Source organism: Balaenoptera musculus, chromosome 17 (genome assembly GCF_009873245.2).
Source record: "Balaenoptera musculus isolate JJ_BM4_2016_0621 chromosome 17, mBalMus1.pri.v3, whole genome shotgun sequence".
NCBI lineage: Eukaryota > Metazoa > Chordata > Mammalia > Artiodactyla > Balaenopteridae > Balaenoptera > Balaenoptera musculus.
The window spans coordinates 74,271,450-74,287,354 of NC_045801.1; the positions used below are offsets into that span (position 1 = coordinate 74,271,450).

A 15,905-nucleotide genomic window follows, 5' to 3' on the forward strand; every position below is an offset into this window, starting at 1 on the left:
TACCAATTGCAAGTCTAGGTAGTTACCTGTGCTTCTGACCGATCAGCTATAAATCAGAGGTTCCCATGGCCCCCTCCTCGGGTTTGATTAATTCGGTGGAGTGGCCCACAGAACTCAGGAAAACCGTTGACTACTGTTTACCAGTTGAATATGTAAGGGTATAACAAAGGATATAGAGGAACAAACAGATGGAAGAGCTACAGAGGGCAAGGTACCTGGGAAGGGGCACAGAGCTTCCATGCCCTCTCCGGGGCCGCCACTTTCCCAGCACCTCCACTGTTCACCAACCCGGAAGCTCTCTGAACCCCATACTTTGGGGATTTTTATACAGACATCATCACACAGGCATGACTGATCAATCACACCATTTTCATCTCCACTCCCCACTGACCTTCAGGGGCTACTCTCCATATATGAGTGATTGGAGTGAAGAGCTTTTTTATCAACGGTTCACATTCTCACCCATAACACCATGTCACGCACACACAAACACATCATTTTGACTCTACACACTGCACGTGGATTTTCCCTCGAGACAGAGGAAAGCGGTAAGTCTGTGGGGCAAAGTGGAGACATCATTATCTTCCCCCAGGTGTCAAGATGTTGATAATAATATTGTTTCCGCCCTGAACTATTTCATCTTCTGATGTTCACAAGGCCATTGAATAGAAATCAATTACAGATGCTAAGGAAGTTTTTAAAAATCCAATTTTGAAGAGATGTAATACGATGGTAATAAATGCTGGATCGCTGACAGAAATTTAAGCTTAGAAATGTTTAATTTAAACCTAAAAGGTTTTTTTTTTTAATCATGGAAGAAAATGCATATAGGCACATTTTAGCATCTACAATTGAAATTTGAACACTGATGTTACAAACCACAAAACTTCATTTAAATTTTATTATAAAGACCTTTATTTAAAGAAAGAACATATTTTCTACTCCTTACTTTCATTTTGTGCCTTGAATGATCTGGAAATATGGAGGTTCTTCTGAATCCAGTGGGGGAAAATTATTTTTTCTTACACTTCTCTCTCCCTACACCAATCTGCACCATGTTAATCTGGAGGTAGGGAGAAAGCTGGATTCTTGCCACTTATAAAAATGATGAGGGTGTGCTCGCTTCGGCAGCACATGTACTAAAATTGGAACGATACAGAGAAGATTAGCATGGCCCCTGCGCAAGGATGACACGCAAATTCGTGAAGTGTTCCATATTTTTTTATAAAGCAATTATACTCCAATAAAGATGTTTAAAAAAAAATGATGAGGGGAAGAAAGAAAACCATGGCTTACAAGAAAAAGGCTGTAAGAAGTATAAAGCAATGCTTAACAAAATGTTCCTAAAGGAGCCATGTATAGACGCCCAGTGATGTTCATTTAATCATTCCTTATACTGTCCTCATAGATTTTCTTTCACATCTCTCTGCTTGTACGTGACTGATGCTCTCAGTTGCAGAGGAAGCAACAAAGCTACGGGAAAGTTACACGGAGCAGTTGGCAATCAACGTGCGCTAGAAGGCTGTGCCCGGTGGTGAAATGTTATTAGTATCCTTCCTGGCACCAGAAACAAGTGGAACAGATGAAGTATTTCCAGGCTTCTTTGTAAGGCCTTGGGTCCAGTGTACGGGGCTGCTCCCTCCTGGGAAGGGAACTATCGCCCACTCCTGTTGGAGTTCCCACCAAGGACAGAGCCCCGGGAATAAATCTGTTGGACAGCGGCCAAGATCCGCCAAACTTTCCAACCACCAGGAGACACGAAGTTCCAAGTTTCCGGGTTCGATAAGTAAGGCGGGAAAACGTGACTGGTGCTTTCCTCGTCCCACTTACGGAACAGAGAAATAGGGAAGCTGATTCCAGGTCTTCCGTGGACCTCCAAGAGAATTACTGGGCTTCCAACTAGAAAAGGACAAGAATCCAGTAATGGGCAATTAGCAAGCCCACGTGTTTTCCCTCTAGCCCGATCTTGTGTGCTGATCATTGTTTTTCTATTTACCCTTTGAACTACCCCTGTGGTCTTTTGCGAGTCCTTAAGGCAGCCTTAGCCTTCGCAAACCCTCCTGGGGGATAGAGGTCACGGGGAGGCGAGGGCTGGAGGCGGGAGCGAGCAGCAGGTGAGGGGACACCCTTCCAGCCCATCCACACCCTGCAGTCCGTTCGGGTCCCTGGGACAGTGGCCCACTCACAGCACGCAGAGGGTTGGTGCTCCCTGAGGGCTCCCAGCCCCGAGAGCGGCGCTGCCCGGAAAAGTCACCTCCACCAGAGAGTGGGAATAGGGCTGGGGGAGCAGACAGCGGGGTGGAGAACGGCCGCGCCGCGGGAGGTGCGGGACGCAGAGAAAGAGGTGGGGACGGCCGCGGGGGGGCGGAGGGAGCGGGGTGGGGCCGGGGCGGGGCCGGGGGCGGGGCTGCGCCACAGCGCCCCCTGGCTGCGCGCTCCCCGCCGTGCCCCGCGGCCGCAGCTGGCTCGGGCTCGCCGGCCCCTTTGTGTGCGACGCGCTGGCCCGGAGGAGCGTGGCCCGGGCGCAGCGGAGGCTCCTCGGGGTCCCGCCGCCTCGGCCCGGGCCCGGCAGCGCTCTCCTCCTCCTCCTCCTCCTCCGCTCCACCCTCCGCCGGCCCCCGGCCCCGAGCGGCCGCCATTGGGCCGCGAGCAGCCCGCGTCGTGCCGCGCACTCCACCCCGCCCGGCCCCGGGCGCTCACATCCCCCTCCCGCCCCGTCCCCCTCTCCAGTCCTCCCCCCATCCCAGGCCTCCAAGGTGGAGAAAATAAACTCAAAGCAGAGTTAACTCAGAGACTCCAATAAAACGCCCAGTACCTAGAGCCCGAGCGCGAGCGCGTGTGCCGGGCGGCGAGGGGCGCGGGAGGCGGGGATGGAGGGGCGGGCGGGGGGGACAATGAGCGCATGAAGTTACCTGCCCGGCGGCGGCGGCGGCGGCGGCGGCGGCGGCGGGGCCGGGAGGCGGCGGCGGCGGAGCAGGCTGCGCGCTCGGCGCCGACGGGTGCGCGCCGCGGCTTGGGGGAGAGTTGAGCGCTTCCCCCACCCCTTTTCTTTTTCTTTTTTTTTTTTTTTTTTTTTCTCTTTTTTTTAAACAAACCACAAACGGATGTGAGGGAAGGAAGGTGTTTCTCTTACTCCTGAGTCCAGACACCTCTCTCTGTTCCGTCTAAGCTTGTTTTGCTGGACACTTTTTTGAAAAAGGCAAAGAAAAGGAGTTGCTTGATGTGAAAGTGAAATGGACGTAAGATTTTATCCACCTCCAGCCCAGCCCGCCGCTGCGCCCGACGCTCCCTGTCTGGGACCTTCTCCCTGCCTGGACCCCTACTATTGCAACAAGGTGAATGCTCTGCTTTTGTTTCCGCCGTGTTCTGGCTGCTCGGTCCCGGGAGGGGGGCGGCGGCGGCGAGCCCGCTGGGCGGCCGGGCGGTCGGTCGCCCGAGGCCGGTCCCTGGCGCGCTCGGCTCGCAGCCCGCGGCTGCCCTGCGTGCCCTCGGGGAGTAAATATTGCGGAGCCGCTCCCGGGCTTTGCCTGGCCCCGCGATGGTGCGGAAAGTGACACGATTTGCTCGATCCTTTCCTTCCTGCTGTTCGCCACTAAGGATCCCTGCCTAGGTTTGCCGGGAGGGGCGTTGAAAAAAATTAGGAAAGAACGGCGGAATACTTTGGGGGTGTGTCTGGGGTCCGGGAAGGCAGGCAGAGAGTGGGAGAATTCCGTTTATTTTCTGGTTTCCCCTTCTCCCTCCCTCCCTGCTCTCCCGGCGGCGGGGGCTCGTGGCACCGCTTCCCCGCCCGGGATTAGTTGCCGGGGGAGCCGCCGGGAGTCGGGGTGCCGGGACCCGGGAGACGCCCCCGCCCCCCGCCGGGCACAGCGCTCCGCAACGCTTTTGTTTTCCCGAACCGGTCCGGGCGCCGGCCTGCGGGCCGGGGTGCCGCCGGGGCGCCGGGGCCGGGGGACAGCTCCCGCCCGGGGGTGCGCGCAGAAACAGCAAGTTTGTTAGGAGCCGGGCGAGCGCGTCGCGTTCACGTCCAAAGCTGCAGCCCTCGGCGCGGGGCTGGAGCAGGTCCCGGGCTGGGCTGTGCTCACAGCCCGGTGACCCCAGGTGCCGAGGCCGCGGGGGCCCGGGGCGAGGCGGGCCATGAGGGTGACCGGGGCTACCGCGGAGGTCCGCTCGTCCCAAGGATGCAGCAGTCAGGGCGTACGTAGGGAGGGAGTGACTCTCGGGGTTCCTCGAACTCTCAGCCCGCGGAGGGAGGACGCGCGGGGACCAGACTCCGAGAGCAGCCGCAGGTCCACGGCTGTCCTCGCCTCGGGCTTTCTGGACGTGTCTAAGCAGTCCCGCCCCGTGAACGTGGCGGGGAGAACGGAGTTCTCTGAGACTCAGGGCGAGAGGTTTTAGACGCCCAGTTCCCGCTCCGTGGTAACCCTGTCAGATACTCCCGGGCCCTGCGAGCAATTCCGTGTCGGCCCCTCGGTGAATTCCGCTGGATAAATCGTTGGGACTAGTAACATTTGCCTGGTGGCGTGTCATCATCAAACAGCTTTTTTACGCGATACAGAGGTATTTAGCGCGCGGCATCCTCAGCCCCCGGGCTCCCCATCACACAACGAACTCTCAACTCCGAGTCTTGGTCAATCGACACGCACACACACACACACACACACACACACGCACACACACACAGCTGTGAGTTATATCACCCCGTGGAGAAGCTCCCTGATGCCGTGTGTACAGTGCAAAACCCAGGAAAAGGGATGTGCGTGTGTTGATGGTGTTTAGGCAAGTTAGAAACCAGGGAAATCTAGTCTTGTGCAAGGCAGAAAGGCTTTTCATCCTGCAGGAAGGGGCCCTTTTTAGCTAGGGGCAAGTTGGAAGGCATGGGTAACTTTGGCCAGAGAAGTTTGCGTGATGAAGTTTCATTCTTTGTTGGTAATACAGTCTGTTTTGCCTTAATGAGCAGGTCTTTTGTGTTTGAAACATTTTATTTTTGCTTATAACACTACTACTACCAACAATAATAAAGTAGCAGTCTTATCTTGGATAGTAAAGACATATTCCACAGTAGTAATTGGAACCAAAAGGTCAGAAACATTTTGGCAATGAAACTGGACAAATCCTATTAAATTTATCAGTGATTTTAGGCTCCAAAAAGAAGGTAATGACTTGGATACACATTTCACTCGTCATTCTTGTGATAGTAGGGTCAGATTTAATTTAAAAGTTAAATGCTTTGGAAAATCAAGAATTACTCCAATATATTAAATCATTTTCCAATTAAGTGCTTTAAATAATTTTAGTGGGTTGTGCTGTGAATTGAATAAATTAATTTAGAAAGTCTTCAGAGTTTCTTTACTAGCTCATTGAAGTTCCTTTTAAGTCACCCGGTGTATGAGGAGCAAACTGTTCTTTTAAAATGCAAATTAGCCCCCCTTTCTATAGACTAGATGCAAGTCTTCTATTTTACTTATCCAGGGAATAATGGATTTCTAAAGGTGCACAGTCATAAGATACACTTTTAATAGTAGGAAGAGACTTCATGGAAATGTTTCTCGCAGGATGTCTGCTCCTGCCCTTCTCTGGGTAGCAGTCTACCAAATATATTTGTCACTGATCCCTGCTTATATTCAGTGTACTGAGTAGGTTTGCTAGGCCCCAGAAAACCCGGGCACTAGTGTTTTCTACTCCATCATGATTAGCATTGGCACAAAATTTCTGTCCAACTCCACAGTTTTAGTTGCTTAGAATGTAGTCAACCAGAATTCATTTTTACAGTGACTCAAGTAGATCTGCAGGGATCTGAAAGGTGGGCAGAAGTTTGAAAGAGGTGAAATAAGAAATCTGTATCCACATTTAGTAAAAACAAGTTGGACCTGACTTCTCCCAGAGAGACAAGACTGCAAAGTAAACCTTGTCTCTTTCAGAGGTGTCACGAATACATAGTTTATTACAAGAAACAGTCACTTTGTCAGGTTATTTGTTTTCAATAGGATGATAAGATCATAAATTACTAATTGTCTTTATTTTAAATCTGTCAACACTTTACTAAAGTCAGTGTGCTGAATCCCAGCGGAACCAGTATCTTTCTGTGCTTCAGCATCACACAGTTGTAACTAGTTTCTCCAGTGACATGTTTTTCAATGTCAGAAGAGACCCTAATCCAGAAAATGAATATCCTCTTCCTGAAGCTTTTCTAAACTAAAATGAGGTTGTTTTACTTTGCTGACATTTTCCAGCACTGCTGCTCTATAGATTGCCAAAACACTACTTACATTGTTCAGTTAATAAACTCTGTAGGAGGAATTTCTTTGGAAAACAGTTTAATTTAGTATCGCTCTATCGTAAGAGCACATTACGTTATGAGCACATCACTACGCAAACTGGCCTCCATTTTCACGTAGCCCATTGCAGGAGAAAAGTGAGAACAATGCAACGATGCTGGTTATGGCAACTGTGCGAGGCATCTCTTACACAAACAGCCAGAACGGATGGCACGTTGCTGTATATGTAGGTCAGCCTTTGAAATAGCAGTGTAGCTCATAGACTGGACAGAAACATGTAGGCTGGAAGTAACAGTGGTCACCTCTGGCAGCTTAAAGCATGGCTATATTTCAGACATTGAGAGATGGGTACCATACTGGAGTTTCGTCTAATTAAGGCCATTTTAAGTAACAGTGTCTCCCTTAATTGAGCTGAAGGATTATAGGAGCTCACAACTGGAGTCCGGTAGTAAAATAGAGTCCTCTTTTTGGTTCTAGTTGAAGATGTCAGAGCATCAGTTTAAATATATACCCACAGAGTAATAACAGTTCCTTTCAGTTTCTTAGTGCAGTGTCATTTCTGAAGATTGTTTTCACTGATTTTATGCTAAATTGGGACAAAGAAGTGGCACTTTTTCATTTTTGCAATGATATGATGTGTTCAGTTATTGCTCAGTATCTGCCCACAGAAGGAGTAGTAATACAATTATGTTATGACATGTCTAATGACAGGGAGGCTGACCTCTGCCAGCGGTGGGAGAGGAAATAATGGTCTTTACTGTTCTCAGCGGTTGCTTTTGTGGAATCAGGTCCTGAATCTTTCTTCGGTTGATTTAGACACAAGGAAGTTCAAAACACAAACCCATACTGGCTATATACAGAGTGAAGAATAATGGGCGTTTGGAATATTGGGCTTTTATCATTGAAATGAGGGAGGACAGTGTATAATCTTTTCACATAAACATAGGAGGAAGGACCTATTTGTGATGAACTCTGCGTTAAAATGTCAGGGCTAACATTAGACATTTGATAACTTCTGAGAAAAACAAGATTTATTATCATCTCTGCAAAATCTCCTTCGAGTTTATTTTCCCATTTAGAGTATTATGTATTGTACTTTAATGTGGCAAAACTCATCCTTTCTAAAATACAGAATTTGCAAGCACATTATGATGGAGTCATTATTTCTACTTTAATAAATGTAAGAAAAAGGAGGAGGAGGAAGGGGAGGGTTGTAAGCAATTTAGAGCATCATTGCTTGATCAGTTCTCCACCCACCCCCATAACTTCTAGGACTTTGGGAAATTCATAGTCAATCCTCTGAACATCGTTAGTGTAATTAAAACTCCCATGGGAGTGTTATTAAGCTGGCATCTTTCATAAGTTTTGAGGTCTTTAAATATGTTTTAAATAAATTTATAGGTAAGAGCATAAGCCAAGCAATCCTATGGTTTTGGCCACTAAATCAGATATCATACAAAACCCTCAAATGCAGCTAGCTATCTTGACTTTGTGGGATATTTCAGTGTCATAAACTCCAATTTTAAATGTCTATGCAAAAATTACAGTTATGAGCTTTGGAGCTCATAATGTTATTTTTAACATAGCTTACATGGTTTAGTGTTCTCACAGTTTATCATATATGTTAGAAGTTACTAAGTGATGATATTAAGGAGCATTTTGATATTTTGCTTAGTTGGAAAAACTAAACTGATATTTAAATATTATCTCAGTTGCTTGTTGTAGTTTGTTTTAAATGACATGATCGCAAGGGCTTAGAACAGAGGAAAGAAGTAAGGTACTTGAACCTGAAAGAAGTAGGGAAAGTTCCAAGTTTAACAATGGTTTTCTTGGTAACCAGAACTGGGTCTCAAATGTTGGTTTTGGTGTGTGGAACTATTTCTTGTGGGCATGCTTTTTTTTTGTGATGGGCTCAATTCAAGAAAGGGATGGGTTAGAGAACTGGGGTAGGGGTGAGAATCTTATTTAGCTATGAAGGATGACTTATTCTACTGCTTTCCAACATTTTGCTAACTTCCTAGAAAGTTGAAAAGACCCTGGGGATATTTCTCAGCTATTGGAGATCCTCCTGCCCTGATGAAAGCCTGCCCTGAGCAGCTGCTCTGTCTGTGCGTCTGGTGCCTCTTCCCTCCCTCCTTTTCACCCCCTTCCCAAACACCCCCAATCCTGGAATGACTCCCCCTCCCCTGCTTTTCTCCTTCCCAGTCTGGGTCTGAACCTGGGAGGTGTGTACTTCCTAACCTGAACTCCTCCCTCTCCTCAGGTACTTGGCTCACCATCATGGCTACCTTGGCCGCCATGCCCCCTTTTCTGCTTGCCATCATTGTTATCATAACCGTGTTAACAAATCCATTCTTCCTCCAGTACCTGACCTTTTTTGGGGTAAGGAAGTTGGCATCTGCCAGTCCTCAGGCCCATATCCACTTCTTAAAATCCTGAACTAGGCTACTCCCCTTTTCCCCATCTGAATGAATGACATTGGAGCCTAGAATAATAGACTAAGAAAACATAGACATGATGCTGAGAGGAAAACCATGGTGGGTATTTCTAAGCTCTCATAGTTCACCTCTCCCCACACATGTTATGCAGTGTATTTAGAGCTTGAAATCAGCTCCTTGAACATCCCCTATCGGTGAAAAATCTTTATTTAGACTCTAAAATCGTATGAAAGTGGGACTGTGACCTCCTGATGTTCAGTTGCACATAGTAAGTTAGCTGAGTTACACTTACAGTGAGTATGTGGGTTGGCCTATTTATGTGTTCTCATCAGAATATGCATAGATGACTAAGATGGGAATAGTTGGAAATGCAGAACCTACTTAACTAATTACTTTTATCATCCTACATCTTAGCTTATCCAAGCGTGAATCTCAGGGTTTCTGGGAAGTCATAAGGTAGAATATTTAACTTATACCTCAAGGAAAATTAAATATAGTTATCATGGCTTCATTAAATGTTATTAACATTTACATTTTTAAAATATTATCAGTTGTTTAAGATAAAACTTATATTGTATACAAGCAAATCTAAGAATCTAAAATGTATACCTTTAGGAGAAAACAAGGTTGTAGTAAACCATAGTTAATAAATACTGTGGCCCCCACAACCATAACTATAATCTTGCCTGCAAGAAGCTTCCACATGAAGCATCTAAATGTTCGAAAGCTGCCTTGTTTAAACTGAATTTAAACAAAATTTTAACATGGGGAATATTTACTTTTACCAATCTTGAAGATATTTTTTCTCTTATTTACTTCCACTTTGATGTTATTGATATCCAGTCGGCTCTCCATATCTGCAGGTTCTACATCTGCAAGTTAACCAACCTTGGATGGAAAATATTTGGGGAAAAAATTTCCAGAAAGTTTCAGAAAGCAAAACTTGAATTTGCCGCGTACCAGCAGCAACTATTTACATATCATTTACATAGTATTTACAACTATTAGCATAGCATTTACATTATATTAGGTATTATAAGTAATCCAGAGATGATTTAAAGTATAGGAGAGGATGTGTGTAGGTTATATGCAAATACTACACCACTTTATATAAGGGACTTGAGAAATCTCATATTTTGGTATATGAGGGGAGTCCTGGAACCAGTCCGCAGAGGATGCCCAAGAACAATTGTATTTTCAGTTGATCTTTTTCTTTGAAGGTGCACTTTCCAGAGTCAGATAGCCTTTGTCCTCCGTTGGTTGATAGGACCAGCTGTAGACAGTGAATTTTTTAAATGGACTGTCCCGCTAGGAAAGCAAAGCACCAGGACGCTACAGCTTACATCTGCCCTAATGAATTTGAGCATTTTTTTGTTTTAAACCATGCATGCCAAGTTTCATCCCGAAGAGTAATTTCTCATTAAAAACAGTTGAGTTATAAACTGCTTAGAAATGTGGTTTATAATGGAAGTGCCAAAAGACTGTTAATTATAGCAGTTCTTCTGTAATACTTTGAGACATGGAATTCACATTAACCTGAATGAGACTTTCCTGGTTATAACATTTTCATCCCTATAGCATTCATTTTGAAAATGGGAACATTATATTGCTCTGTGCCTGGATGTTGATGGTGCAGCAGAAAAATCAGAGGAGGGTTGATGCCAGAAAGAAACCCCCTGCTCTATCACTGGAGGAGGTGCTGGTATTTTCCCAGATCTCTTTAGTTTGAATAGGCAAGTAAGGCAAGTTTGCCTTCCTTGATTAAAAAGTTAACTTTTAAAATCTATCTTCAGATTTCCATTGTACTTATGAAACATCATCATTGATTTATATTTATAATAACAAAGGTCATGAAACCAATGTCACTGTTAATGCTTTTCTGTTTGTCCATTTTTCACTTTGGAGTTTTTAATGGTTCTGCATTAGCCAAGTATTTATTGTTTTTCATTCTTGAGTTATGTGCTTTGATGAAACTGTCTTGAAAGGACTCCTAAATAAACTAGGGCCGTGGTTGGCTGATAAGAAGCTTTGCTAGTGGCCAAGAAAATATGAAGTGTTTTGAGTTACTATGTGACTTATAAGTTACAAGTATCTGATCCACAGTTGTAACACTATCAGCCACTGCATGGAATACTTTTCCATTAAAGTCTTTGAGCCCCTATCTAGAAGTTACCTAGTCAGAGAAATTGGTGTGTGTGTGTGTGTGTGTGTGTGTGTGTGTGTGTGTGTGTGGGTGAGCATGTGTTTTTCTGTGTTTCTCATGGTCCTGGATATATTCTGCCCATAGATGCATGAGAATTTATCAAAAATGGCAGAATCTCTCAACGTGTACAACAACAACAAAGGCAATTATACTGGTCAGTAGGAATGCCTCATTACCACTCCTTCTTAAGAAATGTAGCCATATTTCACATGAGATGATGCTTTTCACAATGCTAGGGCTTTAATTGGGCAAATTATACCTTAATAAGACTAAAGAACTGGATCTTTTCTGAGGAACACCTAAGCCTTTCTGAAGAAAAGACTCTTTTTGAAGATTTCATATAAAAACTGGGGCTCTTGAACCTGTGTTGACTTACCCCCTAGGCAAAATAAATATAACCCTGAAAGGATATGATTCCCTCCCGCTCTGTTTCCCATTCTCTTTAGAAGCCTGACTCTATTCGATGTCTGGTAAAAGTTCTGAAACTAAAACCTTTAATCCACCTGTGTCCCAATCTTCCATGTATCCACAGGAGGAAATAATTAATGTTTGTATCAAGGCACCTTTATGAGAATCAAGGAGTCAACAGAGGTAGATTATTTAGAAATCACATGAGGAAAGATGTTCAAAAATTCAAACAGTGGGAGACCTTAGAAAAATACCATCTTCTCAGTCCGTTTCTTCTATTTCTGCTACCTTACTGAAATGAATGTGTCTTCCAAAGTTGTAGACTAGTGATTCTTTCAGGAAAGGAGTGAAAAGAATAACCTTTCTAGAGGGTCAAAGGTGAATTGGGGAAAATGGGGTGTGTGTAGGTACAGCCTGTAATCTCCCTCTCTCAGATATTGATAAGCCCCCAGGGGGCGTCTTTTTCCCTTTCTGCATTGCGAGTCAGTGCACCTAATGAGAGATGCTAGGATGGCAGCTGTTGCCTATGATGCTGTGTAAGAAGATGAAATAAAGTTGAGAATACCTGCTCCAGAGGGAAATGCCCTCTTGTAGTTCCTGACTTCAGGCAAGCAGGCTTGCCCCTCACTACCTTCCTCTGATATATGGGTCAGAGATGGGAAATATAATGTGCAAGATTAATTAAAGAATGGACCAACTGGGTCTAAAGATAGTCCAATTACATTGAAAGCATATCTGCACACCACCTGAATTCCTTAAGTCCTTTAACTCAGTTAAATGGTTAATTTGAAAAATGATGGGTAAAGTGTCATATGCATGGGCATCTCCAAGCCATTGCATAAACCAGTTCTTTCCTTCTATACCAGTATGCCTCTGCCTAAAATGCCAGGAACAATTGTATAAAGAGAAATGTTAATAATAAAGAGGCAGGATAACCTTTCAACAAAAAGTATATTTTATCATTTGGCAGATGCAGTCATGAACATTAATCATTGAAACCTGCAGATACTAGAAGCTTAATATCAAAGCTAATGATTTATTTTATGTTAATGACTTTCTGCCAGGGCATAAAAGACTGTTCATAATGGACTCTCCGCGCTGTGTTCACTTACTAAGGCTAATGGGATAATCTTTACTCTCCCCAAATTAAGCTTTTTGAAATAAATTACGCTGTTATTTTTCAAGGTAACTCTCCAAAATTTACTGCAAAACTAATCTTTTAAGAACTGATTAAAGAAATAAAGAGGAAGAAAATTCCCAAAGCAGCTTTTCTAGTTCATGAACAGTTTGACTTAATTAAAGAGAGAAAGTTTGCATGTATGCTAATATCCCTGAACCTGTAACGCCAAACAATTTGAAAGTCAGCCTTCGGTGACAAGGTCTGCCTTTGGAGATTCAGCTCCTGTAAGTACATCCCATAATAGAACCCACTTTTGTCGATTACCAGCCAATAATGAGCTGAACGGTAGTAAAACATTGAGTTGTTCACTGGGAAGTTTTAAAAATCATGTTTATAATTAGTTATAACCAACATTCTATTTCAATAAGAGATAATTTGCCTACTAAAGTTCACATAATGTGCTAATCATGTCTAGTGGTTAATAAAGGCCTCCTACCTCACTCCCCTGATGGCTATAAAAGGCTATTATATTCATGGCAGCAGTTCAGGTACAGCTGCTGTGTGTTAATAATGCATCATTGTCGCACTAATCAACACAGCAAAGGTCAGCACCCCTAAGCACCTAAACTACCTATTCTCTTTCCAAAATATTTATTAACACCTTAAAAGCATATCTGTTCATTTTCCTTAGCTTCGAGTCAGTTAATTCCACTCCAAGCTACTTGTGTGATAAAGGTTTTGTAACCTAAGCGAGGTTGTGGAGGAGATGAATGTAGATTCATACTAATCTTCTCCCATAAACATGTTTCCGTTTCCACAGTCATTGACTGAATTAGTGTGAGGTTGGTATAGCCACGAACCCCTTTATAATTAAGTAGGTGTGTTCCAGAGGGAGAACGTTTTCAGATTTTACATGTTATTTAAAGAGACATTTGGAAGAAAATCAACTTTTCAATAAGCAGAATCATTTAAAGTAAACAGAGCGAATCAGGAAACAGGAAGGGATATTTAAAGTCTAAACAGAGAGGAATCTGCATTAGTTTGTAGACCTGAAACAGTAGTGAAATATTATTTGCTTAATTGTTCTTTTGGCATAGGGAAGCAATAATAGTAAAAGCTTCTTAAACCACATTTTCTGCACAAAACATATTCACGTGGGAATTCCATTTTGCTAGAAAATCGTGCAAATCAATAAGCCAGCACTTATCTGCATTAAAATTGGGCAGACAACAATTTATAGGCATAGTGATAGTGTAGTTCTCTTGATACCCTTGGTTAGTGTTTAAGATAATCCTTGCTTTTGTGTCCTCAGAGAACAGCCAAAAATGTTAAGTGAACAAGATCTCGTTTTCTCATCTTGTATTATTGTCTTCTGTTTTCTGTTATTCATTTTGATAACCTTGTGTGTGTGTGTTTGTGAGAGTGTGTCTTTTTCCTTTAGGGCTTGAGAACCTTAAATGTTTCAAGAGAAGAAAAAGAAATGAAACTCAACTGTGTTTCCATCACCAAGAGAAACGCAAAAGGCGATCTGGTGGGAGGAGCTTCTATTTGTGCAGAACATAATGTACGAGGGTACATTTGTCATGCTTTAAATACATAATGCCTACAATGAAATATGTACAGGCGCAGTTGTGATCTATGAAGTTCCTGGCTCCGGTGCCATTGTTTGTAGTCTCTACGGTTGTCATACATTGTTCTTTGCACATCATACCCTTACAGCAGAATTGGACACAATTTCTAGCTTTCAGTCCTGCACCGTTTTCATTGCACAATGTACATGAGTTTGACAGGGTGTGTGTAGGAAAACTGGCAAGCAGTTGATATTTTGAAGTGGCAAGCGTTTCAGCAGCTGCCTGCTCGTGAAAAAGGGATGATAAGATATACTGTATTGTTAGTTTCAGGGACAGCATTAAGGTTTAAGCTCTGTAAAAATGTACACATTATTCATCAGTGGTGAAGCAAGTCTTTTATGTTTTTAGAGCTTAGCTCGCTGGCTGATGTGAACTAGAATGACATTGGTCAGTAAATGAATAGGAGTGCTTTGAATTTGAACTGCTGCCAATTTTGCACCAACAAAGGAACTGACAAAAGAAAGATTTTATGTGAAATGCAAAGCACACGCGATGTTTTGGGGGCGGGGAAAGGGAAGGAGAGAGAGAAAGAGAGAGAGAGAAACCCACCCTAGAGAATATTCTTTAACACCTACTTGCAAGGATACCCAATAGTTAAAACACATCCATTTTTCATGGCTCATCAGCTCCAACCTAAGCTGTTTTTTCTAATGTTCTTTAAAAACCTGTTGTATACACATAGGCTTCTAGAATCTGTTCATGTGGAATTCAGAGTGTTTTTCAAAATATCATACTGTGCCCTGAAGGCCTGTTGGCAGAATATCAGAGTTGCCCACTGCTGGAGTCCCCAACTCTCTCTCTCTCTCTCTCTCTCTCTCTCTCTCTCTCTCTCTCTGGTAGTGGGAAATGGTAGTTTAATCAGTTATGGCACTTTCAGTGTGTAACGTTCATTAGCAAGGCAATTTGTCATGACTGCTAATGGTCACAGGGCATCTGCTCTCTCCGTTACAGAGCATGATAAGTAAGAAGACAAATATTTCAATATCTGATAGTATTAACTTGTTTCAAATTTATAATCCAAGGTTAGCTGCTCAAAGCAGACACAGTAGCCGATTAACAAGCATCCTGTATTCAATTTTACTGGACCCTGTTTGTATGGATTTATGACTTTAAAGCACACTAATGTGCTATTATGAAGGGCGCACAGTCTGATTAGATGTTCAACAGAAACTAAGTTATGAGCACAGTACCTTCTGGGTTCATCTGGAGAGAATTTATGTGCATAATATTTTCTGTGGAGCGCCATAAATTGAAAGGTTTGATGCATGCAGTATTTCTGACATGCTAAATATTCTTCTTATGATTTAAAAAAAAAGTCACTTTCCTATTGGTTTGTAAACTGGTCAGTCACTTTTCAAGTGAGATGAGAGCCCCGATCTCTTTGAAAAGTTTGAAAATTCTAGTAAAAAGCTTCAGAATGAATTAGAAACGTCACATTTCTTCCCAGAACACTGCTTTATAAGATCATTGTTCATTGTTCTAAACGGGAAAAGTTAAAAAGATTCCCCCCAGTTGAAAAGGCTAGAATTTTTTATGTATTTCCTATTTTCTAGATATTACATCACATCACTTGCCATACAAAATCTTGACACATTTTCATTTTTAATGAAAGGCCCTAAAATTCAGAGCATAATGATTTCTTAGAAACTGAACCCAATCTTGGTTAAAAAAAAAAATAAAAAAATCGTTCTTGCTAGTAACAAAAGCTGTTACTGTTTAAGTTCCTGTTGAGCGGTTAGTTGGTACGCTTCGCTGAATGTTGTCAAAAAGGCTTTCCTCATGATTGACAACCCGGCAGGAATGTGAATGGAGATTTTAATTGCGTATCAT

General features: G+C 43.4%; 1 protein-coding gene and 1 non-coding gene across 2 annotated transcripts in view; both read left to right on the forward strand.

Annotated features, from left to right (window-relative positions):
* The first annotated feature begins 1,115 nt into the window (after positions 1-1,115).
* On the forward strand, positions 1,116-1,222 carry LOC118883874. The gene has a single exon (XR_005017109.1). It is a non-coding gene; the product is annotated as a U6 spliceosomal RNA (small nuclear RNA).
* Positions 1,223-3,002: 1,780 nt separating this feature from the next.
* TOX (thymocyte selection associated high mobility group box) overlaps positions 3,003-15,905 on the forward strand; it is a 294,840-nt gene continuing 281,937 nt past the window's right edge. The window contains exon 1 of the mRNA XM_036829797.1: positions 3,003-3,335. Within this exon, the coding sequence (XP_036685692.1) occupies positions 3,234-3,335 (102 nt within the window). The 5' untranslated portion in view covers positions 3,003-3,233. The remainder of the gene's footprint in view (positions 3,336-15,905) is intronic.